This window comes from Gadus macrocephalus, chromosome 13 (genome assembly GCF_031168955.1).
Source record: "Gadus macrocephalus chromosome 13, ASM3116895v1".
NCBI lineage: Eukaryota > Metazoa > Chordata > Actinopteri > Gadiformes > Gadidae > Gadus > Gadus macrocephalus.
In genome coordinates this window covers 2,278,357-2,304,285 of record NC_082394.1, presented here as the reverse complement: position 1 = coordinate 2,304,285, position 25,929 = coordinate 2,278,357, and the positions used below count along the sequence as shown (strand labels likewise).

General features: G+C 46.4%; 2 protein-coding genes across 2 annotated transcripts in view; one reads left to right on the top strand and one right to left on the bottom strand.

Moving 5' to 3' along the window:
- LOC132470778 (E3 ubiquitin-protein ligase RNF123) overlaps positions 1–25,929 on the top strand; it is a 125,757-nt gene that overhangs the window by 6,841 nt on the left and 92,987 nt on the right. Inside the window, 20 exon segments of the mRNA XM_060069647.1 lie at positions 1–55; positions 765–850; positions 1,209–1,295; positions 1,538–1,605; positions 1,957–2,082; positions 2,590–2,704; positions 3,244–3,348; positions 3,939–4,064; positions 4,441–4,533; positions 4,931–5,004; positions 5,515–5,632; positions 6,263–6,362; positions 6,829–6,890; positions 8,609–8,680; positions 9,508–9,628; positions 12,145–12,207; positions 12,210–12,245; positions 15,353–15,453; positions 16,280–16,472; positions 17,268–17,413. Coding sequence (XP_059925630.1) covers positions 1–55; positions 765–850; positions 1,209–1,295; positions 1,538–1,605; positions 1,957–2,082; positions 2,590–2,704; positions 3,244–3,348; positions 3,939–4,064; positions 4,441–4,533; positions 4,931–5,004; positions 5,515–5,632; positions 6,263–6,362; positions 6,829–6,890; positions 8,609–8,680; positions 9,508–9,628; positions 12,145–12,207; positions 12,210–12,245; positions 15,353–15,453; positions 16,280–16,472; positions 17,268–17,413 — 1,947 coding nt within the window.
- Positions 22,627–25,133, bottom strand: LOC132470775 (uncharacterized). Its single transcript, XM_060069644.1, has 5 exons — positions 25,030–25,133; positions 24,891–24,943; positions 24,384–24,799; positions 23,228–23,273; positions 22,627–23,111 (listed from the first exon to the last, which is right to left on the bottom strand). Exons 1-5 carry the CDS (start codon positions 25,056–25,058, stop codon positions 22,864–22,866), a joined length of 792 nt encoding a protein of 263 aa, XP_059925627.1. The 5' UTR covers positions 25,059–25,133; the 3' UTR covers positions 22,627–22,863.

Below are 25,929 nucleotides of genomic sequence, written 5' to 3'. Positions count from 1 at the left end.
GTCATCGGCCACAGCAACTTCAGCTCCATCAGAGCGACTACATGTGTATATAAAGGTAAATATGTTTGTTTAATCCTTGTTTAATATTTCTCAATATCTATAAAAAGTCCATATTAAATAATATATTTTATTGCAATGTGTTGCAAGGTATTTCAATGTATTACAAGGAACTGGTTTTGTCTGGATCCATTGTCATCAAGTCTCCCCGGAGCTCTTCCAGAAGATTCCCTGGTGTCTGAACTGCATGTGATCTGAGCCTTGTGGCCGACACTGTATCCTGTACTGTGTCTTCATATCCTCCTTGGGGCCGGCCCGGTCCCATGGGCCATGGTCCCCATAGAGTTACTGACTAGACACGGCCTGAGCTGCACCGTTCTGTGGGACGTTTGCGTCAATGCCGCCTCCATCTTCCGTGGGGAAACCATGCACCTGCATGATTGAACGTCTGGTAGGGCAGGTGTGCCTTCCCCGTCAAAATCAATCTAAAGCGCCTTCTTTTTAAGCAATCTCCGAGCGGTTGGGTTTCTTCCCTGCGGCAAGATGGCGGCATTGTTGATGCTTAGCAGCCGAATGCGATATCGAGTCAGAATATATATCCATGATGTTATATCTATGCAGCCGTCTTCTAAATGCTTGCTGGGTGTGGGAACCCAATGCGGAATTTCACACTCAGTGCCCCCACCCAGCTCACGTCTTTCTAAGGGATGTCTACGGGCAGGCTGCGGGCATTTGAACTGAGAACTGTGTGCTCATTGTGTCTGCAGGGAAATGGGTCTACGAGGTGTTGATATCCTCTCAAGGTCTGATGCAGATAGGGTGGTGTACGCTCAACTGTCACTTCAACCAAGAGGTACACACGCTCACGCACACACACAAACAAACAAACAACGCACACAGAGGCACAGACAAACACCAACACACACAGACTGACACACAGACACACACACGTGCACACAAAAACACGCACTGCGGCCCACACGCTCATGCACACACAAATACACGGAGGCATACACACACAAACAAACACACAGGGGCACGCACAAACACACAGAGGCACAGACAAACCACACAATATTACACCATGACTGCTGCAACACACTTCATTTACTGCTTTTTCTATTTGTGCTACAACACATCTAGTGCACGGTTCCATAACTGCATCACTCATGCAATCTCTGTGATATTTTATCGTACCTTTGACATCCCAGGAGGGTGTAGGGGACACGCCGGACTCCTACGCCTACGACGGGAACAGAGTCCGCAAGTGGAACGTGACGACAACCAACTATGGCAAGGTCAGGAACGGCTAAACCAGAGGGACATTCAACGCCACATGTTTGCACTGTGTGTTTATGAGTGCTGTGAACATCATCCTGGTGACCTTGTCTCACCGTCACTCTACCTGTTGGTTTTTGCTAACGAGTGCATCAGTGCTTTGTTATTTCTTAAAGGGGAAAGATCTGAGAAGTTGCAAAAGAGACATGTGAATAGTGTCATCTGTGCCGTGGTTCTGACCGACGCTGTGTTTGTGTTGCAGTCGTGGGCCGCGGGAGACATTGTGAGCTGCATGATAGACCTGGATGAAGGCACCATCACCTTCTGCTTGTGAGTTACGGTGCACCACAGGCCACCTCCCTCTCAGTATGCAACCACAACGCAGCATCTGAAAGCATCTGAGCGAGGGATAATATATTTGGTATAATATATTAGGCCTTGCAGTTTCTGTGTGCGCGCTGCATTATGCATTCGTCATCACAACTGAAATTCAGACTTTAAATTCGCAATATTGGTTGACTGATTAAATCTGAAAGGTGTGTAGAATGAGGGAGAAGATGGAGAAAGAAAATAACTCAGAATGAACTCTGACCATCCATGCACCTCCCATCCCTCCACCCTGTAAGCCCAGCCGGGGTCAGACTTACAGCTCAGTGTGTGTCCCCCCCCCTACCCCCCCAGAAACGGCCAGTCTCTGGGCACAGCCTTCACGGACATCAAGATGGGTCCAGGCGTGGCCTACTTCCCTGCCATCAGCCTCTCCTTCAAAGAATCCGTGGCCTTCAACTTCGGGAGCAGACCTCTCAGATATCCTTCTGGTCGAATACAAGGGCATCGCTCACCTCTCATCTACACAGAACATCGTATGATTACATGGATTTATTTAGATTGGTTTGTTTGATTAGGACATATGTGGAAGCCAGGTAGACGGAAATAGAAAGGGGGTTTTGCCAGAAAGCTCTCGTGACCACAGCGAGTCCGGACGTTGGTTTTACATCCAATATGAAAAGCGTAGCGTGTCCTTTGTTAATGTTACACAGGCCAGAGGGGTGAGCGCCCCCTACTGGCCCGCCAACATTTCCAATCCAAGGATGGCCCAGACCAGTCCAGTTGAACTTCCTAAGAAACCAGCAGTGCTGCTAGCGTAACTCACCCACATTGCTAACATTCACGCACTGACCAGGGTGTCCACCATGAATGACAGCAAACGCCGTCGGCAGTTATTAGGGGGCTAGACCTCGATGCTTTTATGACAACACGTGGCAGTGACTTGGAGTTGAAATGAGCTTTGGCCTTGACGGGGCTGTGGGCCACGTACCCTGTGGAGGGCTACCTCCCCCTGCAGAACCCCCCCACCGCGGAGCTCCTGAAGGCCCAGAAGCTGCTGGGCTACATCAAGACCGTGCTGGCCACCACCATCGACGTCCAGGTCAGAAGGAGGGCATTGTAGAGCCATTTAACAGTCAAAGCCGAGGAAACTGAATCGCTTTCTGTCGTTTTTTTGCTTATTTTGCTCTTCCTGTCATTCTTTAATATTTCATCGTTTCATTCTTTCTTTCTTTCTTTCATTCCTTTTTTTTTTTCTTCTTTCTTACTCTTCTTTTGTTCTTTATGTTATTTCTTTCCATCAGCTGGCAGTCAGCAGTCCCAATCAGGGTTCTGATCATTTCCTTATAAGAAGACTACACAGTTGACTTGATAATACTTCTGATTTGAAAAGACAGAGTTGGCTTTTTTGCACTTCATCATCCCTTACTTTCATATTATATGCTTTCAATTTCGAACATAATCATCTATTGTCGCATTCATCTATTTGCGACGATAACTATAACCGTCTAAAATCAGTCTGTGTTAAACAAACAGGCAGTGCACTGGAACCAACACGAGCCAATGGTGGAGATAGGTTCCAGAGTAGAGCCCAGGTCATAACGGCTCCACTTGTGTGATGGGTTTATGTTTGCTGTCCAGGAGGAGAGGTTGGTGGAGAAGGACTGTTCCTCGTGGAAACTCCACGGAGAACCAACCGTTCTCCTCACCATGGCCCACATCTTCAACCACTTTGCTCCCCTCATGGTGAGAACCAGCACGGCTGTGCGTCTGTTGACACGTTAAAACAGAGATGGCAGCTTATCTTCTGATAAGGTGGTTTTAAAGTGTAAAGTGTATCTGGTATATATATATACGGTATCTGACTTATACATTTTTAAAAAGTGACCTGGTGGATGTGTGTTTACAGTGTAAAGTATACCTAGTTGATGTGTGTTTACAGTGTAAAGTATACCTGGTTGATGCGTGTTTACAGTGTAAAGTATACCTGGTGGATGTGTGTTTACAGTGTAAAGTAAACCTGGTTGATGTGTGTTTACAGTGTAAAGTATTCCTGGTGGATGTGTGTTTACAGTGTAAAGTATTCCTGGTGGATGTATGTTTACAGTAGACCTGGCAAATGTGTGTTTACAGTCTAAAGTATACCTGCTGGATGTGTGTTTACAGTGTCAAGTATACGTGGTGGATGTGTGTGTTTACAGTGTAAAGTATACCTGGTGGATGTGTGTGTTTACAGTGTATACCTGGTGGATGTGTGTGTTTACAGTGTAAAGTATACCTGGTGGATGTGTGTGTTTACAGTGTAAAGTATACCTGGTGGATGTGTGTGTTTACAGTGTAAAGTGTACCTGGTGGAGGATGTGCTGATGAGCTTCCTATTGGGTATTCTGGAGGGCGGTGGTTCGGTGGACGAACATCCACTCATACAACAGCTGCTTGACCTCTTCTGGCTCCTGATGGAGGTATATGTGTACACACACACACACACACACACACACACACACACACACACACACACACAGACACAGACACAGACACACACAGACACACACACACACACACACACACACACACACACACACAGACACACACACACACACACACACACAGACACACACACACACACAGACACACACACACACACACACACACACACACACACACACACACACACACACACACACACACACACAGACACACACACACACACACACACACACACACACACACACACACACACACACACACACACACAAACACGTATGTATGTGTGTTGGAATCAAGGTAAAGATATCTAGAGTGTGGCTCCGCCCCTAAACTGCTCTGTGTTCCTGATAGGACTACGAGGTGAACGAGTGCCTGAAGCAGCTGATGATGTCATTACTGAGAGCCTATCGCTTCTCCCCCATCATCCCCGACCTAGGCTTCCAGGTACGACCAGGTTACACACACACGCACCCACACACCCACATGCACACACACACCTGTCACATACAGACAAGCACGCACGCACGCACGCATTCACCCACACACGTACCACACGCGCACACACACACACACACACACACACACACACACACACACACACACACACACACACACACACACACACACACACACACACACACACACACACACACACACACACACACACACACACGAACACACACACACACACACACGCACACTTTGTTCTCGGCAGTAAACTTCCATCAGCCTGTGTACACGTTTTATTACACTGTAGTCTATATTGCGGTGAATCCAGATGGTCGATCCATCTGTGGGTGGAGGCTGATGATGTGATGCGTGTCTCTATCTCTCACCTCAGATCCACTACCTTCGTCTGACCACTGCCATCCTGCACCACGAGAAGTCCCGCAAATACCTCCTCAGCAACGTCCTATATCCTTAACATACATGCGTCATCATTTCCCCGCACACTTTATCTCTGGTGCTTTCTCTTTGCTGAGCATATCCAAATACAGGAATTTTCTCCCATATTATTGAAAAGAAACTATGGAGCATTAGAAAAACATAAAGCATGTTTTATTGCTGTTACACTGTTACACTATAGCTGAGTACACTGTTATTCAGTGATATTGCTTACAGATATTACTCCACGCGTTTCCAACACACATTACATATTTAAGCAGTACAAATGTGGTACGTGCTGGAGATATTACTTCAATGTTTCCCCACACATACTACATATCTAAGCCAGTACAAATGTACCAACAGTAAGCCAGGAATCACTCAACCAGAAGACGACCCCTAAACGAACAACGTCCTGACGAAAGAGTGTGAGCTGTGTTCACCGCGTGTGACACCGCGTGCTCCAGCGTGTCGGAGCCGCGCGTGTCACCCGTGTTCCACGCCCCGTGAGTGTGTGCGTTCCTTAGCGCGGCGGCGTACGTTCGACGTGCTGCGCTCCGTGGTCTTCTTCTACATCAAGACCCCCCTGCGGGTGAAGGAGGCGGGGCTGGAGGAGCTGATCCCCACCACGTGGTGGCCCACGCGCTTCGACAAGGAGGTGAGCGGCCCCGCCTGAACACCACGAAGCCGTCAGGGGGGAGGGTAGCTTTGTCAGGGCTGGGCAAGGCGAGGCAAGGCACATTTTAGTTATGTAGCGTTTTTCATACGTGAGGCAGACTCAAATAGCTTCACACACAATGAAATGACATGTGAAGCAATGAAATGAAATAATAAAAGAAAACAGATAACTAAAAGAAAACAAAGGCAGAGTGAAAAAGACAGTGCAGTGTATTTAAGATTTACAAGAAAGATAAAGCAAACATAAAACTACATAGGTCAGATACTCTGAAAAAGTCAGGGTTAGGTTAGCTTGTTTGATACTACATAGGGTACCAAAGCTCTAGTCAGGGTTAGGTTAGCTTGTTTGATGCTACATAGGCAAGGCAACTGTAATATATTCAGGGTTAGCTTGTTTGATGCCTCATAGGTAACCAAACACTGAAACTGTCAGGGTTCTGGTTAGCTTCTTTTATGGTGCATACGTAACGAAACACTGACACAGAGAGAAAGGGCATTAAGAAGGAGGTAGTGTTAGACGGGACATTAAGAAGCAGGTAGCGTTTAGACAATGAAAACAGACCGTCTGCCTGAACGTGTTGTCTGTCTGACTGGTGTCCGTCTGCTCCAGGGGAAGGACGAGCTGGAGGCCAAGAGTGAGACGGCTGACGAACGGTTGCGGCGGCGGGCGTACGAGAGAGGTTGTCAGAGGCTGAAGAAGAGGATCGAAGGTGAGAGCCGTGCCTGGGTTCATCAGTGAGCAGAAACACACAAATCATATGCAGGCCCGGTTAGGATTAATTGAAAGCCTTATGGTCAAACAGGAATTATGAATACATAATACGTTCATATTAGCAGCCATCGTGTTGATTGTTTACCAAACTCTTAAATTACCACTTGTGGTGAGATGAACACCATCTGTTTATACTAATTGATATTTTGCATATTAATATCTCTCTGCTCTCCCCTCCTCTCCACTTGACTCCCCTCACAATTCTCTTCTCTCCTATCTCTCTCTCATCTCCCCTCCTCTCCCCATTCCCTCTTCTCTCTTCTATGCCCTCTCCTCCCTTCTTCTTCTTCTTCTTCTTCTTCTTCTTCTTCTTCTTCTTCTTCTTCTTCTTCTTCTTCTTCTTCTTCTTCTTCTTCTTCTTCTTCTCCTCCTCCTCCTCCTCCTCCTCCTCCTCTCCTCCTCAGTGGTGGAGGAGTTGCAGGTTCAGATCCTGAGACTTCTGCTCAACAACAAAGACAGAGGGACGGTATGTGTAGCCTAAAGTAGATACACCAGGAACAGCGCCATCTATTGTAAAACCGCATGCATTGCCATTCTTTCTCCTGTGTGGCCAGGTGATCTCACACTCACATGATGGCAGGGGTCTGAAGCTCGCACCAGTTGGGCTTTTTACTGGGTTTGGGCTTTATACTGGGTTTGGGCTTTATGCTAGGTTTGGGTTGTATACTGGGTTTGGGCTTTATACTGGGTTTGGGTTTCATACTGTGTTTGAGACTTAGTTCGATGTTGTCCTGCCACAAGGAAGGAATATTTGTTGGAAAGATTCAGGTTGAAACATGTTTTGAAATGATTGCATAAATTGACAGGGCCATACCCAGGTCCAGCATACTCTATGCTAACATTATATGGTTTATGACGGCTCTGTTGACACTATGGCCGTCCTTCATATAATTATGCATTCTCTGGGACATGTTTGCAAAAATCGAAGGTCCTCCCAGCTATTTGTGTCCGCCATCTGGATTGGCAGACAACCACTCATTGTGTGAGGTGGCCTGAATGTGGCAGATGGCAGATCTTCCCCCAATGTCCACCATGTAGCGGTCGCTTGTTGAACTACAACACAGAGAGACCATGAAACTCCCCCAAACTCCTATGTCAGTACGTGGACTTGACCCCCAGTACTTTAAATGAGCCGTGCATGGCAGTGAGACGGGTACCGGCGGACAGAAAACCAAACCATTAGGAGTTCAGGCACCACATCGTGCGAGAGATGAGGACGATACCAGGGCAGTCACGTCTGGTTGGAACAGAGACTGATTAGTTGCCAACCTGCCCCAGTGAGTCAGCCGCTGGAGAAGTGACTCCACTTTCTCGGTTTCTTCCCTTTGTCAGTCTTAAGTCAGTGTCAAACAACAAAACTTTATTTGTCACTTTCATTTTAAAATCCCATTCCAAAAGGATTGGTATGGAATTGGTAAAATAACAATTGATGACAACGTGCATTTGGAGTATAGATTTCAGAGTGTTCACCATGGATGCACATGGTCGGGTCTAAAACACTCCACCCCATCCGTGCCATCTTTCTGTACGATAATTATCATATCTCAGCGTATTGGACTGCGGAAATCTCAAGGTTGTGACATCACACATCGTGCTGCTGTGAACACTTCCCTAACTTGTTATGAGGAACTGGATTTCCCTTAAGCGGAATAGGTTAGAAGTGGTGTTGGCTTTGGCTTTGGGTTAATTTTAGAGCTGTCAGTTAAACGCGTTATTAACGGCGTTAACGCAAACCAATTTTAACGGCGTTAAAAAAATTATCGCGCGATTAACGCAAATATTTTATTTACAAAAAAAAAGAACAAAGAAGCAGTAGCCTGACTGCTATGTTCAAATGACATTTGTTCAAAGCAGTCGTTTAATTGCACTATAGGCTCTTTTTTTGTATCGTCCTGTTTTGATCAGTATATGCCAATGTTGTTATCAATAAAAAATCATTTGCACAAGGCAAGCCGATGCACTTCACCATGTAGATAAGAGAATTAAAATGAGAAGAATTATGGGACAAAAAAATCAAGGGATATTTAGCATAGAAAAATATTTTTTTTCTTAACTCGCGATTAATCGTGAGTTAACTATGACATTAATGCGATTAATCACGATTAAATATTTTAATCGCTTGACAGCTCTAGTTTGGATCTTCTCTTTAACTCCCCCCCCCCCCCCCCCCCCGTCTCGTTTCAGGGTGAAGCGTCCCGGTACATTTTCCTCAATAAGTTCCGGAAGTTTCTCCAGGAGAATGCCAGCAACAGAGGGGTAAGAACGTCTGCAGAAGCAGGGAGGTAGCTCTGTGGAGCCTGGGTCAGGGCAGGGGTTACGGTCGGTTCTGATGTATGTGATAAACATGCTGATAATGAATCTGTGTGTGTGTGTGTGTGTGTGTGTGTGTGTGTGTGTGTGTGTGTGTGTGTGTGTGTGTGTGTGTGTGTGTGTGCCTGTGACTGTGTGTGACCCTGTGTGTGTGCGTGCGTGCATGTGTGCATGTGTGTGACCCTGTGTGTGTGTGTGTGTGTGTGTGTGTGTGTGTGACCCTGTGTGTGTGACCCTGTGTGTGTGTGTGTGTGTGTGTGTGTGTGACCCTGTGTGTGTGACCCTGTGTGTGTGTGTGACCCTGTGTGTGTGTGTGTGTGTGTGTGTGTGTGTGTGTGTGTGTGTGTGACCCTGTGTGTGTGACCCTGTGTGTGTGTGTGTGTGTGTGTGACCCTGTGTGTGTGACCCTGTGTGTGTGTGTGTGTGTGTGTGTGTGTGTGTGTGTGTGTGTGTGTGTGTGTGTGTGACCCTGTGTGTGACCCTGTGTGTGTGTGTGTGTGTGTGTGACCCTGTGTGTGTGACCCTGTGTGTGTGTGTGTGACCCTGTGTGTGTGACCCTGTGTGTGTGTGTGACCCTGTGTGTGTGTGTGTGTGTGTGTGTGTGTGTGTGTGTGTGTGTGTGTGTGTGTGTGACCCTGTGTGTGTGACCCTGTGTGTGTGTGTGTGTGTGTGTGTGTGTGTGACCCTGTGTGTGTGACCCTGTGTGTGTGTGTGTGTGTGTGTGACCCTGTGTGTGTGTGTGTGTGTGTGTGACCCTGTGTGTGTGTGTCTAGCATCCCACAGCGCTGTGTCCTCCAGAGTACATGCTGTGCTTCCTCCACCGTCTCATCACGGCCGTCCGCTCCTACTGGGACGAGGGCAAGAGGAAGGGCCCGGGCTGCATTAACAGCGAAGGTACCCCTCACTCACTACCTCACCCCAAGAGGCAGCCGTGTGTGTGTGTGTGTGTGTGTGTGTATGTGCGTGCGCATGCGTGCATGTTTGTGTGTGTGTTGATCATGAGCCATGGTTTTTGGGTGAGGCCACTAATTGTCTGTTCATTTTGTGCCTGTGATAGTCCACCTCTGGTTATCTCCAGCTCACCGGGGTGCTGTGTGTGTGTGTGTGTGTGTGTGTGTGTGTGTGTGTGGGTGTGGGTGTGTGTGTCACCGTTGCTGTTGGCGACGGTTGGCTGTTGGTCGAAGTACGGTGCTCTTGCCCACGTTCTATAGTCGGGCGTGGCTGTTTGTTGGGACAGTGTGCAACCACCTAAAGCCTATACCAGGGGAGAGGGGCACACACTCTCACTCACACACACACACACACACACACACACACACACACACACACACACACTCACACACACACACACACACACACACACACACACAGACTTAATTTATGTGACCTATTAAACCCAGAGCAGCACTTAAAACTAAGTGCTTTAATTACAGGCTACAGATTCAAGGGATGGGGTTATTAAGAATAATGCAAGGCCTGAAAACCCATTATTACTGCCCTACACTCATTATTTCAGGAGGGACGGACAGATAATATATGCATGTCATCTTGATCTTTAGAAAGTAACGAATCGACCCATCACCACAATACAGTACAATACAACGGTCTCTGTACGTTTTTAATGAAGGTGTCCCCACTGCTTCTTCCTCCACGAGAGTACCACATCCTCTTCTACCTATTGACCTCCTGCTGACCTCTCTGTGGGCTCTCTGACACCCTGGTCCCCCCTGTCCTAGTTTGTGTGGGTGACCTCTCCTCTTCCTCTGTAGGTCTGCGCCAAGGGGGATTTCTTGGGCTGAACCATTCTGAGAAATAATCGAACGGCGATTATCCCGACCAATATTGCGATGCCGATTTAGTCTGCGATTTCTCTTTTTAAAGTTCCTCATGATCTGTATTATCCACTGAACAAGCAATCCATCGTTCTATAGTATGACTAACACAATATTAGAAGCAGTCAACATATAAACAAATGGCGTTCTATTGTATCGCAATGTCGGTTTGAACTAGATGAATGGTTCAGCCCTAGTTGGAGACTCTTCTCTCTCCCTTGGCCTGCGTCAGGGGGGACTACTAGTCTGTCTGGGGTGTAGATAACCTTCTGTGATGTCATCACTATTTAAAGGATCATAATATCCATACAGGATCATAACATCCATCACGCACACACCATATCCTGGTGTTCTGCGTGCGCGCGCGCGTGTGCGTGTGTGTACGTTCATTACACACTCATTTACTCGGGGAGCCCGGGGGTCTGTTTCTTAATGATGTCAACAGCGTCAAAAGGGCGATTAGTGTCTCAGTGTTAGCTGCTGAATGACCCTGGAGCTGCGCTTTGATTGGCTCTCTCCAGTACACTCTGTTCCCTGTTCCCCTCCTCAGCTCCGTCTCTTCTGCTAATGGTTCCGTTGTGTTGTTGGTCTACTTCTGTATTCTCCCCCATGTCCCCCATCTTGTCTCCCTTTCTCCTCTCTCTTCTCATCTCCATCCCCTCCTCACTGTCTCTCTATTTGACTCTCTCCTCTACTGTCCCGGTCTCTCTCCTCTCACTGTCTCTCTATTTGACTCTCTCCTCTACTGTCCCGGTCTCTCTCCTCTCACTGTCTCTCTATTTGACTCTCTCCTCTACTGTCCCGGTCTCTCTCCTCTCACTGTCTCTCTCCTCTACTGTCCCGGTCTCTCTCCTCTCACTGTCTCTCTATTTGACTCTCTCCTCTACTGTCCCGGTCTCTCTCCTCTCACTGTCTCTCTATTTGACTCTCTCCTCTACTGTCCCGGTCTCTCTCCTCTCACTGTCTCTCTATTTGATTCTCTCCTCTACTGTCCCGGTCTCTCTCCTCTCTATTTGACTCTCTCCTCTACTGTCCCGGTCTCTCTCCTCTCACTGGCTCTCTATTTGAATCTATTTGTACTCTACTGTACCCCATGCACTTCATTTATTGTCCATCGCCCCATTCCTTCCCTTCTTTTATGAACCCCACTTTATCACAGAACTTTATTAATATCTGCTCTTTTGCCATTTATTTCCCACAACCTCTCTCTCTCTCTCTCTCTCTCTCTCTCTCTCTCTTCTCTCTCTCTCTCTCCTCTCTCTCTCTCTCTCTCTCTCTCTCTCTCTCTCTCTCTCTCTCTTTCTCTCTCTCCCCCCCCCTCTCTCTCTCTCTCTCTCTCTCTCTCTCTCTCTCTCTCTCTCTCTCTCTCTTTCTCTCTCTCCCCCCCCTCTCTCTCTCTCTCCCTCTCTCTCTCTCTCTCTCTCTCTCTCTCTCTCTCTCTTTCTCTCTCTCTCCCCCCCCTCTCTCTCTCTCTCTCTCTCTCTCTCTCTCTCTCTCTCTCTCTCTCTCTCTCTCTCTCTCTCTCTCTCTCTCTCTCTCTCTCTCTCTCTCTCCTCTCTCTCTCTCTCTCTCCACCAGAGGCCTATGTTCCACCCCAGCTCTTCTACAATGGAAAGGTGGACTACTTTGACCTACAGAGACTAGGGGTCTGCTCTCCCATCTGAAGAAGACCCTCAAAGGTGGGTCACAGAACACACTTCTCTCCTGCTCCTCCTGTATGGAGCTGGGGTTTGGTTTCCCCTCCAGGGAGTCAAGGTTTTTCTTTAAGGCTTTAATCCGTTTTAAGGCTTTAATCCCGGCTCCACCAGAAAAAACGTCTTCTTTGCGCAGTTGCTTAAGGTTCCACTAGAGGGCACAACTGAACCGTGTTCCCATCAGATAAAGTCCAACCACCAAGGCATCCAGGATGCAGGTGTTAGACATCACAAGAAACTCTAAACCAAAGGCAAACTAAAGAGAGACTAGATTGAGATATGAGCTTCTTGTGTGATTAACTTTTTTTTCGAGATAATAATGGCCTATGGAAAGCGGAAAGACTCTTCCACAATCAATACCATAGTTCCATGACATAATATCAATACAGCCAGAAGACGTCCAATTGGAACCATTCAAAAAAACAAACATCCCCCGAAAAGTAACGAGGTTGTCATTTAAACGCGTGTGGTTTATCGCTTATTTTTCTAATCGCGGCGTTAAATCTCCGGGCGCTACGCGGGTGCCCTGGGAAATGCACGAGTCTGACAAGCGTGCAAAATGCCTGATCAGGGAAATTAAAAACAGTGTCGGTCGGCTGATGTTCCCGTCACGAGAGAGTGCGTCACGTCGCCCTCAGACCAGCGCTCGGTCCGACGGGTCCGGAACTTCGCCTGACGTTCCCCAGCGATCCCGGACTGATTGACAGGTTGTACCCTGCAACGCCACGAGGGCCCAATCCCGCGGGGCGATCGCCGCGGGCCCCTCACTTTACATTCCCCTCATTTTACCCCTCGTCTTCAATAATTGATTTCCCCTGGAGGCAGAGGAGGGAGGCGGCCTTGGGTTTTTTTGGACGGTAGAGTGATGGCCGGTGATGGAAGTTCTGAAGCGGGTGCCAGGAGTCCGTCTCCTTAGCGGCGGGGCTCCGAGCAGTAATCTCTCAGCGCCCGGGTGTAAACAGCGGTTAGGACTCAGCGCGGGGCGGGCCTACTGTGACAGACGGCTCCCGCTCAAGACTCGTGATTTCAGAAATAGACGTTTCATCTGCGGCAAGACGGATGGAGACGGATGGAGACGGGTGGGGGGGGGGAGGGTGGGGAACAGGGTGGAGGGAGAAGGGGAGGGATCAGGGGTGAGACGGGTGGAGGGGAGAGTGGGGGGTGAGACGGGTGGGGAACGGGTGGAGGGAGAAGGGGAGGGATCAGGGGGTGAGACGGGTGGGACGGGAGGAGGGGAGGGATGGGGGGGTGAGACAGGTGGAGGGGAGAGTGGGGGGTGAGACGGCTGGGGGGGGAGGGATCTGGGGGTGAGACGGGTGGGGTTGGAGGGGATGGGTCGGGGCTTGAGACGGGTGGAGGGGAGGGGGGGGGGGGTGTGATGGGCTGTCCTTGGCTGCTCTGTTCCTGTCCCCCCCCCTACTGTTTTACTGTACATGATGGAGAAACAACAACCTTGAAAGAGTCTTTGTGGAGCGAAGGGTGTTATGATTCATCATGCACTGTCTGGTTTACTTTCTGTTGAAAAAGCAGTCGGTTCAACCTGGACTCATTCTGAACCTGAATCTCCTATCCTCTCTCTTTCTCAATATAATTCAACTTAATTCAAGTGGCTCTCTTGGCAAGGAAATCAAAATATACACTCACAATTGCAATTAAAATGTAAATAGATAAATAAATAAATCACAACACATTTTGATGAAAAAATTGATGAAATATGCAAACAAGGTTATTTCTCACTCTCTTTCTTTCTAAGAACTATAAGCATGGTTTATTGTCTCCTCTCTTTCTCTCCCTCTTTCTTTCTCTCCCTATCACACACACACACACACACACACACACACACACACACACACACACACACACACACACACACACACACACACACACACATAATAAAATTGACCATCTGCTGCCTGGTCACCTCCATCAAAACAGCTTTCGGCTCCTTCATAAGATGGCCACTATATACAGATATATATCTATATCTATATTGAGAGAGAGAGCGAGAGAAAGAGCGAGAGAGGGGAGAGAGAGAGGGTGAGAGAGAGAGAGAGAGAGAGAGAGAGAGAGAGAGAGAGAGAGAGAGAGAGAGAGAGAGAGAGAGAGAGAGAGAGAGAGAGAGAGAGAGAGAAATTACACACACAACAGACACTTCTTCAGTTCTCATTCCGTTGAGGGTTTGAAGGAGGATCCATCTGAGCTCTGAGATCAGACTCAGTAATACTACTAGACTCAGTAAGGCGTCTACAACCAGATTCAGCAAGGGTCTGCTGCTAGACTCAGTAAGGAGCCTACCTCTAATTACATTCCATCCCTTTATGTATAGAATACACGTAAAAATGATATAGTAATATGAGGTTTACACAGCTTCAAACACTGCAACACAGGTTGCAAGTGGCATGGACTCCACATCCAGCCGGCCAATCCTACATTTGCATTAATATTTAAAGCACTTAGCTGATTCACTTATCCAGAATGGTTTCACCGTGGGAGCGCTGCAGATACTCAGGCCTTCTGCATTAGACCGGGGAAACAAAGGCACTCCTGCTTATTGTTTTGAAGGGGAGTTGAATCTCTGCCTCTCACAATGCAGCCTCACTCGGAAACACAGCAAGAGGAACTGAGCTGAACAGAGCAAAACCAAACAATATCTGGCATAAACATAGTCGATATCACAGTGAAACAAACCATCTTCAGGTGCTGCAGCTGCAGATTCTTCATAGTAACGGTTGATTTATTTATTTGTATTATATTTTATTGATAGTTATTGTCCCCATGATATGGAGGTCTAACAGTTGCCAGCATGCAGGCCTATCATAACCAATAATATGGTAACCTGCATTCTAAATGATAGAAAACAACACTCAGTATTCTGCTAACCTGCCTTTGTGACTTAATAATGCAACATATTGAGTAAACACCGTAAAGCTTAATTTATGAATAGCACATTGGACTTCGATGTTTGTAACTGTTTATGTGTGCTTTTTTGTGTGTGGGTGTTGGTGTGTCTGCGTGGGTGTGTGTATTTGTTGGTGTGTTTGTGTGTGTGCGTGTGCATGCGTGCGTGTGTGTATGCATGTGTGTGTGTACAGATGAGCTTGCCAGTAAAACAAACATCATCATCGACCCTGCTGAGATCCTGACCACGTCCATGGACGACCTGGACGAGGACGAGGAGAGTGGAGCGGCACAGGTGTGTGTCTGTGTGTGTCTGTGTGCGTGTACACGTGTGCACACGTTTGTGTGTGTGCATCGGGGGTGCACAAATGCGTGTGTGTGTGTACAGATTTCGTTAGCCTCAAACCTGGGACCTTGAAGCGGTAGAGTTGGAGTTAAGCTGATGTTTGTTTGTGAGAACAACGGCTCCCAGCCGCTGTGAAAGGACGCCTCACGGCTGTTCCCGTCTGCCCCCGTCTGTGTTTTCTCATTAATGAAGTCAGCCGCTAATTAGTTTAGCAGACAGCCATTCTTGCACAATCAAATTACTTTCCGTCTGTAAATTATATTTTTCGGTGACTGTAACAGAAAGCTCTCTCTATCTATCGTGTGTGTGTGTGTGTTTGTGTCTGTGCGGTGTGTTTGTGCGTGTGTTTGGGTGTGCGTGCGGTGTGTCTGTGTGTGTTTGTGCGTTTGTGTGTGCGCGCGGTGTGTTTGTGTGTGTGTTTATGCGCTGTGTTTGTGTGTGTGCGTGTGTGTTTGTGTGTGTGTGCTGTGTGTTTGTGCTTGTGTGCGCGGTGCGTTGTGTGTGTGTGTTTGTGTGTGTGTGTGTGAGTGTATGTTTGTGTGGCGTGTGTGTGTGTGTGTGCGTGTGTTTGTGCGGTGTGTGTGTGTGTGTGTGTGTGTGTGTGTTTGTGTGCGTGTTTGTGTGTGTGTTTGTGTGCGTGTGTGTGTGTGTGTGTTTGTGTGCGTGTTTGTGTGTGTGTTTGTGTGCGTGTGTGTGTGTGTGTGTGTGTGTGTTTGTGTGCGTGTGTGTGTGCGTGTGTGTGTTTGTGTGTGTGTGAATACAATGTCCGTCACAGCGGCCATTCGGTGCGGCGGCGATGGGCGGGGCTTTAGCGCGGCCCAGCTGGCTGAGCTCGCCGACGCTGGGTCGAGCGAACCGCTTCCTGAGCACGGCCGCCGTCAGCCTCATGACCCCCAGACGACCCCTGGCCCCCCCCGAAAAGGTCAAAGTTCGCACCTTAGCTGTGGAGCAGAGGACAGAGGAAGACAGTAAGTATAAGGGCTCAGTGATGACTTTTAGAAGAACTACAGAACTACATCTTCCATCAGTCTGTTGCCTCTTTTAGCAAATAGCTTTTTAGTCTATGATCACATTAAGGGCTGAAGTGGCACCTAATCTAATTTATTTCGACCAAATGTTCTTTCAGAGCAGTGTGAACGATACACACCCAACGGAATATGATCTTTTAAAATCAGATTCGGCCCCTGGTCTGAAACATGCTTGCCCTGTGGCCCTCGTTGTGACCAATCAGCGCTGAGCATCAGGCCAGAGTAAACACCAAAAACCTGAATTGAGTAACGTGCCTTCGTCTCCCGTGGGAGTGATCGTGTTGGCCGAGAAGACTTCAAAAGCTACGAAGAGTCGTAGTTGTCCAGGTGTTCTGTAAGGTCGGTGGCTAGGGGCTGGCTGGTACCGCAAATTAAGCTAGGAGTGCTAAAGACGTTGTCCCCTATCCGTGCGAGGGTGATCTCGCCTTTGGTTCTCACACGGACAGGAGCTTACGTTCTCCTGTGCTACCAGTGGTTGCCCGCACAGTTGTGGTGAAGGCTACAGATCGTTATTGGATTGCTGTGAGCGAGAGCTAGGGGATGAAACGAGGACATAATACTGAGTCACTCCCGTCCTAGGGTCTGGGTACTTCCTGTTTCTCTGACTACGCTTCCTGACAGACCTGTCCTTTGTCAACTTAGTTTTACATCCACACCTTATTTCAGTTATTTTGTTATCCTGTCTCTTATCAAGTCTGTCCTTTTTCCCCCTCTTTCTCGCTCCTTTTCCTGAAGTTGAAGGAAGCCATGGCAACGATGGCCTGTTGCTGGGGCGACCGCTGGAAGAGCCGGATCAGCCAATCGCAGAGAAGTCCTTGTTGGAGATCGTTGATGGGATCGTAATGATGTACAACCTGAGCGTCCATCAGCAACTTGGCAAGGTGTGTTGTCGTGTGTGTATGCGTGTCCCAGTTTCCTGTCTGATTTGTCAGTGTCTTTTTGTATTTGCCTGGTATGCCGAAAAGCCAGCCAAAGGGCAGTACTCTGCTGTCCATCTCCTCAAAATATACCTCATCAATAACGTACGAAAAATAATGAAAACATGAGATCCTGTTTTTGAATACCTTTGGGTAATCATAAAGGGCTTGAGGTAGCTTTGTGCGAGGGGCTTCCACAGGAACGCTATGCTCGATTCAGCAAAATAACCTTCAAGCCGTTGAAAAGGTTAAGCATCACCTCAGGCATGTGCTAGATATGCTGGCATCTGTTCTAAAAAAAGTTTTTTTGGCCATGAATGTATTCATTCTCTCCGTATACTGCTGCATCTTGAAGAAAAAAAACCAAAGTTCACCCTTATGTGACAAAGGTAAAGTCAGATTCTCTGTAAATTACCTTTCGATAGCCAGTCTCCACTGACCATTTCAGGACGTTTCTATTCCCTCAGCACAACTTTGCCGTGGCGGTGACTGTCCTGGTTTCTTTCTACCTCACATCCCACGTTTTCCCCCGCTAATAAGATGCGTCATTGTGTGCACTTGAAACTCCTTGGCCCTCCAGTCCACGGGGCTTGGCTAACTTTCAGGTTGAGGGCAGTGGTGCGATTAAACCACAGGAACAGCGTCTGCCACCACAGAGATGCTAAAGGTTAATGAATACATGCTCAGCCTGACCTTTGGATCAGAGGTCTAATGCCTACCCGTGTTAGAGGGTTCATCAGGAGCCCAGACATGGGAGATGGCTCTACTTGATTATACAAGAATGGCAGCTCAGACAACTCTGAAAAACAAGAGAACACTGTAGCGTCATAGCCACTTGTCAAGGGAAAAATGTTTCACTCTCACATCAGCAGGAATGCAATGTCCTCTAGGTTTTAGGCAGGTGGTTAACCAACCTTCACCCAAGGCACCATTTGCCGACTCGCAATGCTTGAAGCATATCTCAAAGAATGCAAAACCAAAGAACCAACAGTATCAATTAAATTGAGGCAGATGTCGAAGAAAACCATTTATTCATGTGCAGCAGATTGTAAACCGCTATGCTACGAATTCCTTTGAGAAACAGCAGACATTGCAGTTGATCAGTAGCCACCCTTCCCAGGCTGTTCTGTAACAACAGGCCATCCTTTACCATTTCCCATTCCATTACTTTTGGAGTCTGCCATGTCAGCAGAGCCGACCGTAGGCTCTCCGGGGTTGTATCTGGTTAGGAAGAAGGCCCGTCTGCCTTGCTGGTAGCGGGACCTGGAACTGAAGTGGTAGACCGGATCCAGGTCAGAGACGTCGCTCAACACAGGCTCCTCCTCCTCTGGGGTCTCCTCCTCCATTGAGGGGACTAGCTCCTCAGAATAGCCTTCAGGAACAGGGTAGTAACCGTCACTACCAGAGTCCATACCGCCGTTCTTGGCCCAGACAGAGTCTCCAGCATCCATATCCGAGCCTTCATTCGAGTAGACCCCTCCATCAGCCTTAGCGTAGGGCTCTTGCATTGCTCTGCCATAAGGAAACACCATGCCTCCATCACCAGCTTTGGGATAAGCAGAGCCAGGACTGCTGTAGTCACTCCATGCTGGGAAAGGATCGTTTGAGCCAAACTCTACATGGAGAAGAACATGTGATAAAGTTCCAAATTATTCTTGACCTGGAACATGTTGCTCATTTTAGAAGTTCAGTAGGTAAATGCTAACCTTTCAGTGGTAGTGAAATGACCCCTCCAATCAGACATGAGATGCATAAAAACCTTCGAATAGATCGACATATTTTAGTCATACAGATATTACAAACACTTTACCATTAAGAACCACAACACTAGATCTCCTCTTACCCGAAAGAGCTCACAGTATGTCCAGCCATGTTGCTCTGTTTAAGGTGCTGCTCCACAAATGAGTGTTTAACACAACCAAATCTGGTTCTTTTAAAGGGTTGTTCCCTCCAGTTCAATTAATGACTAATTAACCACACCTGTTGACCTCAATCTGAGGTACACTGACAACAATAAGTCATTTAGCATATGAATTTATCTAGGGTGACCAATGAGAGATTTGTTTTATATGTTATTTTACATGTAGGGGTTAGGTGTTTTACTTAAAGTGTTCCTAGTCTAAATGAAGGGTTGAAATCGAGAACCTTCTGTCTCAGGCCACGTTTATACGTAGCAGGGTATTTATAGAAACGAATATTTCCCCCCCCTCCGTTTTTCAAAAATAACATTGTACACACATCGTTTTAAAAAAAGTTGTTGTTTACATCAAAACGCATAAATACGCCGTTAAGCGCAATTAAAGCCATGCAAGCTAATCAGAGGGGTGTTCCACGAACGGAGGTTTAACAAACACTGAGTTAACGCTGAACTCTAGGTTGATTGACCCTGTGCCGACCAACCCAGAGTTTTCGGTTCCACAGCAGCGGTTATGCATTAGTTCAATCAACTCGGGGTTGGTTAACACAGGTTTGTGCGCGTCCACGCCAAACTTAAAAAGACGTGATGTATGGATCATGGAAACCCTGATCGATATGGCGAAACGGGCCGCTTATTTCAATGAAATGGAACTCCAGGTTCTCCTGGAGAGCTATGACGAGGAGAAGGACATTATCACAAGAAAAGGGAACGCTAAAACCTCTGGAACCCGGAGAACCAAAGCCTGGCAGCGGATCGCTGACCGCGTAAATGCGTTAGTTACACGTCAAAAGCATGATCCTTAATATTTGAGCCATGAATATATAAATATCCCAGTTAAGCATTCTTAAAGATCCTACCACATAACCCCTTTCTTCTAAAACAATATGTACTCCGATTGCTTCCAAGCGGTCAGAGGATCAAGTATAAAAATGAAGTATAAAAAACATACAAACTGGTAAGCTTTTCCCACCATCGTATTGGTATAAATTTAAATAAGCCATTTTTTTAAGCCAATCGTGAAAAGGCCGACAGTCGGCAGACTGGATCTGGCCCTCAAATTGTCTTGACCCCGGTGGAGGAGCTGTTAATAAACATAAATTCAGGGCGCCCTGGCATGGAGGGGGTAGCCTACCTGGAGGTACCTACCACCTCAGAGAGTCATGGGCCATACCCCACACTGGTTGAATGTAGGTTTTTGTGTTTTCTTGTATTTTAGATTTTTTTTGCCTTCGAAGTAACACATGCAAACCGTGTGCTTGCCACAGCGCATACTAGGCCTATTCCAAATGTTTCTTTTTTTGGTAACTGGGTAGAAAACCTAAAAGTGACAATTCATCAACTTCACAGATCAAGATGGATCAGTGCTTGTAATGAAGCCGCCGGCTACGATCGAACATTCTCCAGTGGATGCAAGTCCGTTAGGACTATTTTATACTTTATGTTGTAAATGCCTCTCGGCCTAGTACTCAGACAATATTGCTCTTTGTATGATAGGAGGCCGATACAAATCTTGGATGGGTCATCTGAAACGACTGTGATGTGCTCAGCATCTCCAGCATTATAGCCTAGATAAAACTACCGTTTGAAAAAAACGGAGGGCTACGCAAATAGTCTGGAGTGAACTGAGGCCAGGTCCTCGATTGGTAGTGTTGGCTATGCAAGGCTATTTAAATATATTAAAGATTTGCGCGAGAATCTATATCTCTCCACTCCAGCAAAAAGTCATCCAATATGCCAAGATGTCGAGCCGTGGTCTTATCAATCGCTCCCGGTGGATTGCACGTATAATTTGCGCTCTGATATCAGCAGTTCACTCATCAAAAGGGCATGCCATTGTGAACACATGAAATCTGCGGTGAACGCCGGTTGAAATACCCAAAACTGGGTTATGTTTCAAACTTAACCTGCGCAAAACCTGGTCCGACCAGGTTTGATTCAGAGCATATGTTGCTATAGCAGCTAACATACCGTGATCCTTTTGGAACGGAAAACCTAGGGTTACAGCAAACCCTGGGTTAACTTACCCGGTTATGTGATAAAACCGGTTTTGTGGAACACCCCACAGAATCCTCAGAATCAACAACAACGAATAACACAAGCGTCTTCCTGTAACAAACAAACTGTAAACATAGGGCGCTCATGCATTTCCTGGCGCATAATGTGACGCTTCAGAACCAAAAACCCTGTTTCCCCCGTTGACACGACAACACATAACCAGCGTTTTCAAAAATCTCCACTTTGGCCAGAGTTTTGTGACAAAAACTGAGTTTTCGTGTAAATGAGAGGCCAAACCGCGTGGAAATATCTACGTTTTCGCTTCGTGTAAACGGGGCCTCAGAGTAAAACATCCTTATTTCAGCCAAATGCTACAAGGAGAAGAACATGTGATCATGATCCATATGATTCCCCTTTACCTGGAAAATGTTTTAAGAATTAGGACATTCAGAAAGGTTTGCCTTTAAGTAATACAAATATTCCTCCAATCAGGCAGAAGATCTACGTCAACCTGAGGATATATTAAGGCAGACGAATCAAGGCAGATAGAAAAGTATCAAGTTATTACAGTTAACGGTTAACACGACAGCTTATCTTAAATAGCCAACCATGTTGCTTTGTTTAAACTGTTCCACAAACAGATTATCCAGTCCAAACCAACAAGTACCTCTGGGAATAACCTGTGGTTCTTGGATAGAATTTAACCCTCAAGTAAGTTGGCCATTGGCGTTGGTAACTTTAGTTATGCCGGCTGTATCGGATGGCATCTTATTGATATTCAGCTGTGTGAGATAACCCCTAAGATTTCTAGAGTCCGGTTATGCCCTTGTTAGAGAGCACACCATTTTGTATCTCTGTAGAATTTTGTGGTAGAACATAACTGGCAAGATAAACATGATTCCAAAGTCATGACTGTTAAAGCACCGTTCAACTAGTTCAGTAAGGGGTCAATTTAATACCCTTCAGGAAAACACGTTCTTGGCAAATCAGGGTTCAATTAAGTGCTTTTGTCCTACATTTGATGCAATTTCTGCAAAAAAAGATGTTTACACTTTGTTTGCAACTAGGGTAAGCCACACTTACCGCACAAAAAAAATAAGTACAGTATCCATTAGCATGCCAATGTTGGCGGACTGCACGGATTGACATCATGACCCAAGGAGAACTGGCATCCATAACACTCATAGTTTAGCAGCTATAACAGCAGCAGTGCAATGCCCTGGGTGAAGTCTCTTGACGTTCAGTATAAGGCAACAGAGGCAAATAAAAGATAAAGGTTTATTATACAAATAGTAAAAGTTTGATAAAAGAGTCATGTGTTATAGTAGTTAAAAAAATGCAAGTTTGCAGATGCCCCAAATAGTGGTTGGCCTGGGAGAGAGAAGCATCTGGGGAGGGGCAAGGACAAGACCTATCTGGGAGGTAAGGGGGCTTGCATGGAGACCTGTGCAGCTTGCTGGTAGCTGAAGGAGTCGCCCGGCTCAAGGTCAGGGACATGGATTCACACCAGCTCCTCATAGTCCACCAGGTGGCTAGCCTCGCTGCCCTCAGGGGTTGGCTTGTAGAGTCCAGCCTCAGTGTTTCTGTGGCCGCTATGGCGGGACCCAGGCAAAGGCCCTTCTAGGTCGTAGTCATCTTGGGATGTGCTCCTAGAAGTATCCACCAAACTACTTTCACCAACTTTGGGATGAGCAGTGCCTGGAACGCTCAAGTCGGTCAATGCAGGTGAAGGTATTTTTGAGCCAAAACCTAAAAGGAGAACAAGATTTACCCGTTAATATTGCTCTTACCTACAACCCTATTGCTTCATAGCAGCTCACTTGATAAATAGTTAGCAAGGCAGGCAATGTTGTACCATTATCTACTGGTAATGATAATGTACACCGGATCAGACACAGTATCCAGGTTGACCTGAGAATAGAGCAACAGATAAGTCAGATGGTTTCACAATATAATTGGGTTTCGATACATTGAAGTTTCAATAAAATCCTTATCTCAAATAGAATGGACAAGGACAAGCACAAGGACCTTGCATGTTTGTTGGAAGGTTTTGCTGGGTTTGCTCTGCAAACTAATACCCCTCAGAGAGGACAGTGACTCTTTAAAGGATTGTTCACTCCAGTTCAATTGTTTACTGATTAACCACACCGGTTGACCATCAGCAGCCACATTGACTATTAGCAATCAATGTTAGCACATTTAGCACTCAGACACATTTATTAGGTACATGCTATTTATGAACAGGAGTAAGGTACATAATTCAAGGATGCCTCCAGGTATACTGGCAACATTGAGGGACATAGCCCTGAACTTTTTCAGCAGGGATTGAAATATACATTTTGTCTTTTGCTTGATACCAATTAAACATTTGTTCCATGTCTTTAGCACGCAGCCAGTTATTTATCTTAAGCCATGTTAATTTATTCAACCAGAAGTCTCATTGAGAATAAAAATCTCTTTTACCAGAGAATCCTGGCCAATGACGGTCTCTTAAATGGTTGTAGCGTCGGACATCGTCAAATATGGCGCCTAAAGCCTGATCCAAACACCATTTTTGAGTCATACCATAGCCGGAACGCAGTATTGGCAAGCATTAACTGCAAAGTTATGTCCTTGAGAGCACTGATGACACCCAATTAGTCTAGTTTAAGAGTAGTGTCCTCTGCAATTTGTTTGACATGTAATGTTGGTGGCCTTCCAACTACTCTGCATTTCACTTCCATTTTTGAAGGCACCCTGTGGGCCTTATATTTTGTCAGAGACACTTGAAATAGCGAAGTTTAATGGATCCAGGATAACAGTTTGTTGAAGACAAAGTGCTTCATGGACATCTTCAAACTTAGCAAACTGTATCAAAGCAGAGTAAATAGGTTTCAAAGGCAAAGATTTATTCATATACAGCCATTATTAATGAAGACATTGCAGTTGATCAGTAGCCACCCTTCCCAGGCTCTTCTATAACAACTGGCCATCCTTTACCATTCCATTACTTTTGGAGTCTGCCATGTCAGCAGAGCCGACCGTAGGCTCTCCGGGGTTGTATCTGGTTAGGAAGAAGGCCCGTCTGCCTTGCTGGTAGCGGGACCTGGAACTGAAGTGGTAGACCGGATCCAGGTCAGAGACGTCGCTCAACACAGGCTCCTCCACCTCTGGGGTCTCCACCTCCATTGAGGGGACTTGCTCCTCAGAATAGCCTTCAGGAACAGGGTAGTAACCGTCACTACCAGAGTCCATACCGCCGTTCTTGGCCCAGACAGAGTCTCCAGCATCCATATCCGAGCCTTCATTCGAGTAGACCCCTCCATCAGCCTTAGCGTAGGGCTCTTGCATTGCTCTGCCATAAGGAAACACCATGCCTCCATCACCAGCTTTGGGATAAGCAGAGCCAGGACTGCTGTAGTCACTCCATGCTGGGAAAGGATCGTTTGAGCCAAACTCTACACGGAGAACAACATGTGATAAAGTTCCAAATTATTCTTGACCTGGAACATGTTGCTCATTTTAGAAGTTCAGTAGGTAAATGCTAACCTTTCAGTGGTAGTGAAATGACCCCTCCAATCAGATATGAGATGCATAAAAACCTTTGAATAGATCCAGACATATTTTAGTCATACAGATATTACAAACACTTTACCATCAAGAACCACAACACTAGATCTCCTCTTACCCGAAAGAGCTCACAGTATGTCCAGCCATGTTGCTCTGTTTAAGGTGCTGCTCCACAAATGAGTGTTTAACGCAACCAAATCTGGTTCTTTTAAAGGGTTGTTCTCTCCAGTTCAATTAATGACTAATTAACCACACCTGTTGACCTCAATCTGAGGTACACTGACTATAATACCTAGTAAGTCATTTAGCATATGAATTTATCTAGGGTGATCAATGAGAGATTTGTTTTATATGTTGTTTTACATGTAGGGGTTAGGTGTTTTACTTAAAGTGTTCCTAGTCTAAATGAAGGGTTGAAACCGAGAACCTTCTGTCTCAGAGTAAAAGACCCTTATTTCAGCCAAATGCTACAAGGAGAAGAACATGTGATCATGATCCATATGATCCCCCTTTACCTGGAAAATGTTTTAAGAATTAGGATATTCAGAAAGGTTTGCCTTTAAGTAATAAAAACATTCCTCCAATCAGGCAGAAGATCTACGTCAACCTGAGGATATATTAAGGCATACGAGTCAAGGCAGATAGAAAAGTATCAAGTTATTACATTTAACGGTTAACACAACATCTTATCTTAAATAGCCAACCATGTTGCTTTGTTTAAACTGTTCCACAAACAGATTATCCAGTCCAAACCAACAAGTACCTCTGGGAATAACTTGTGGTTTTTGGATTGAGTTTAACCCTCAAGTAAGTTGGCCATTGGCGTTGGTAACTTTAGTTATGCCGTCTGTATCGGATGGCATCTTATTGATATTCAGCTGTGTGAGATAACCCCTAAGATTTCTAGAGTCCGGTTATGCCCTTGTTAGAGAGCACACCGTTTTGTATCTCTAGAATTTTGTGGTAGAACATAACTGGCAAGCTAAACTGGATTTCAAAGTCATGACTGTTGAAGCAC

Coding starts and splice junctions, on each gene's coding strand:
- LOC132470775 (XM_060069644.1), bottom strand. CDS start 25,058: ATGGCTGGACATACTGTGAGCTCTTTCGG. Junction 24,944..25,029: donor CATACTGTGAGCTCTTTCGG/GTAAGAGGAGAT, acceptor ATCTATTCAAAG/GTTTTTATGCATCTCATATC. Junction 23,274..24,383: donor ACAACCCCGGAGAGCCTACG/GTCGGCTCTGCT, acceptor CTCTATTCTCAG/GTCAACCTGGATACTGTGTC.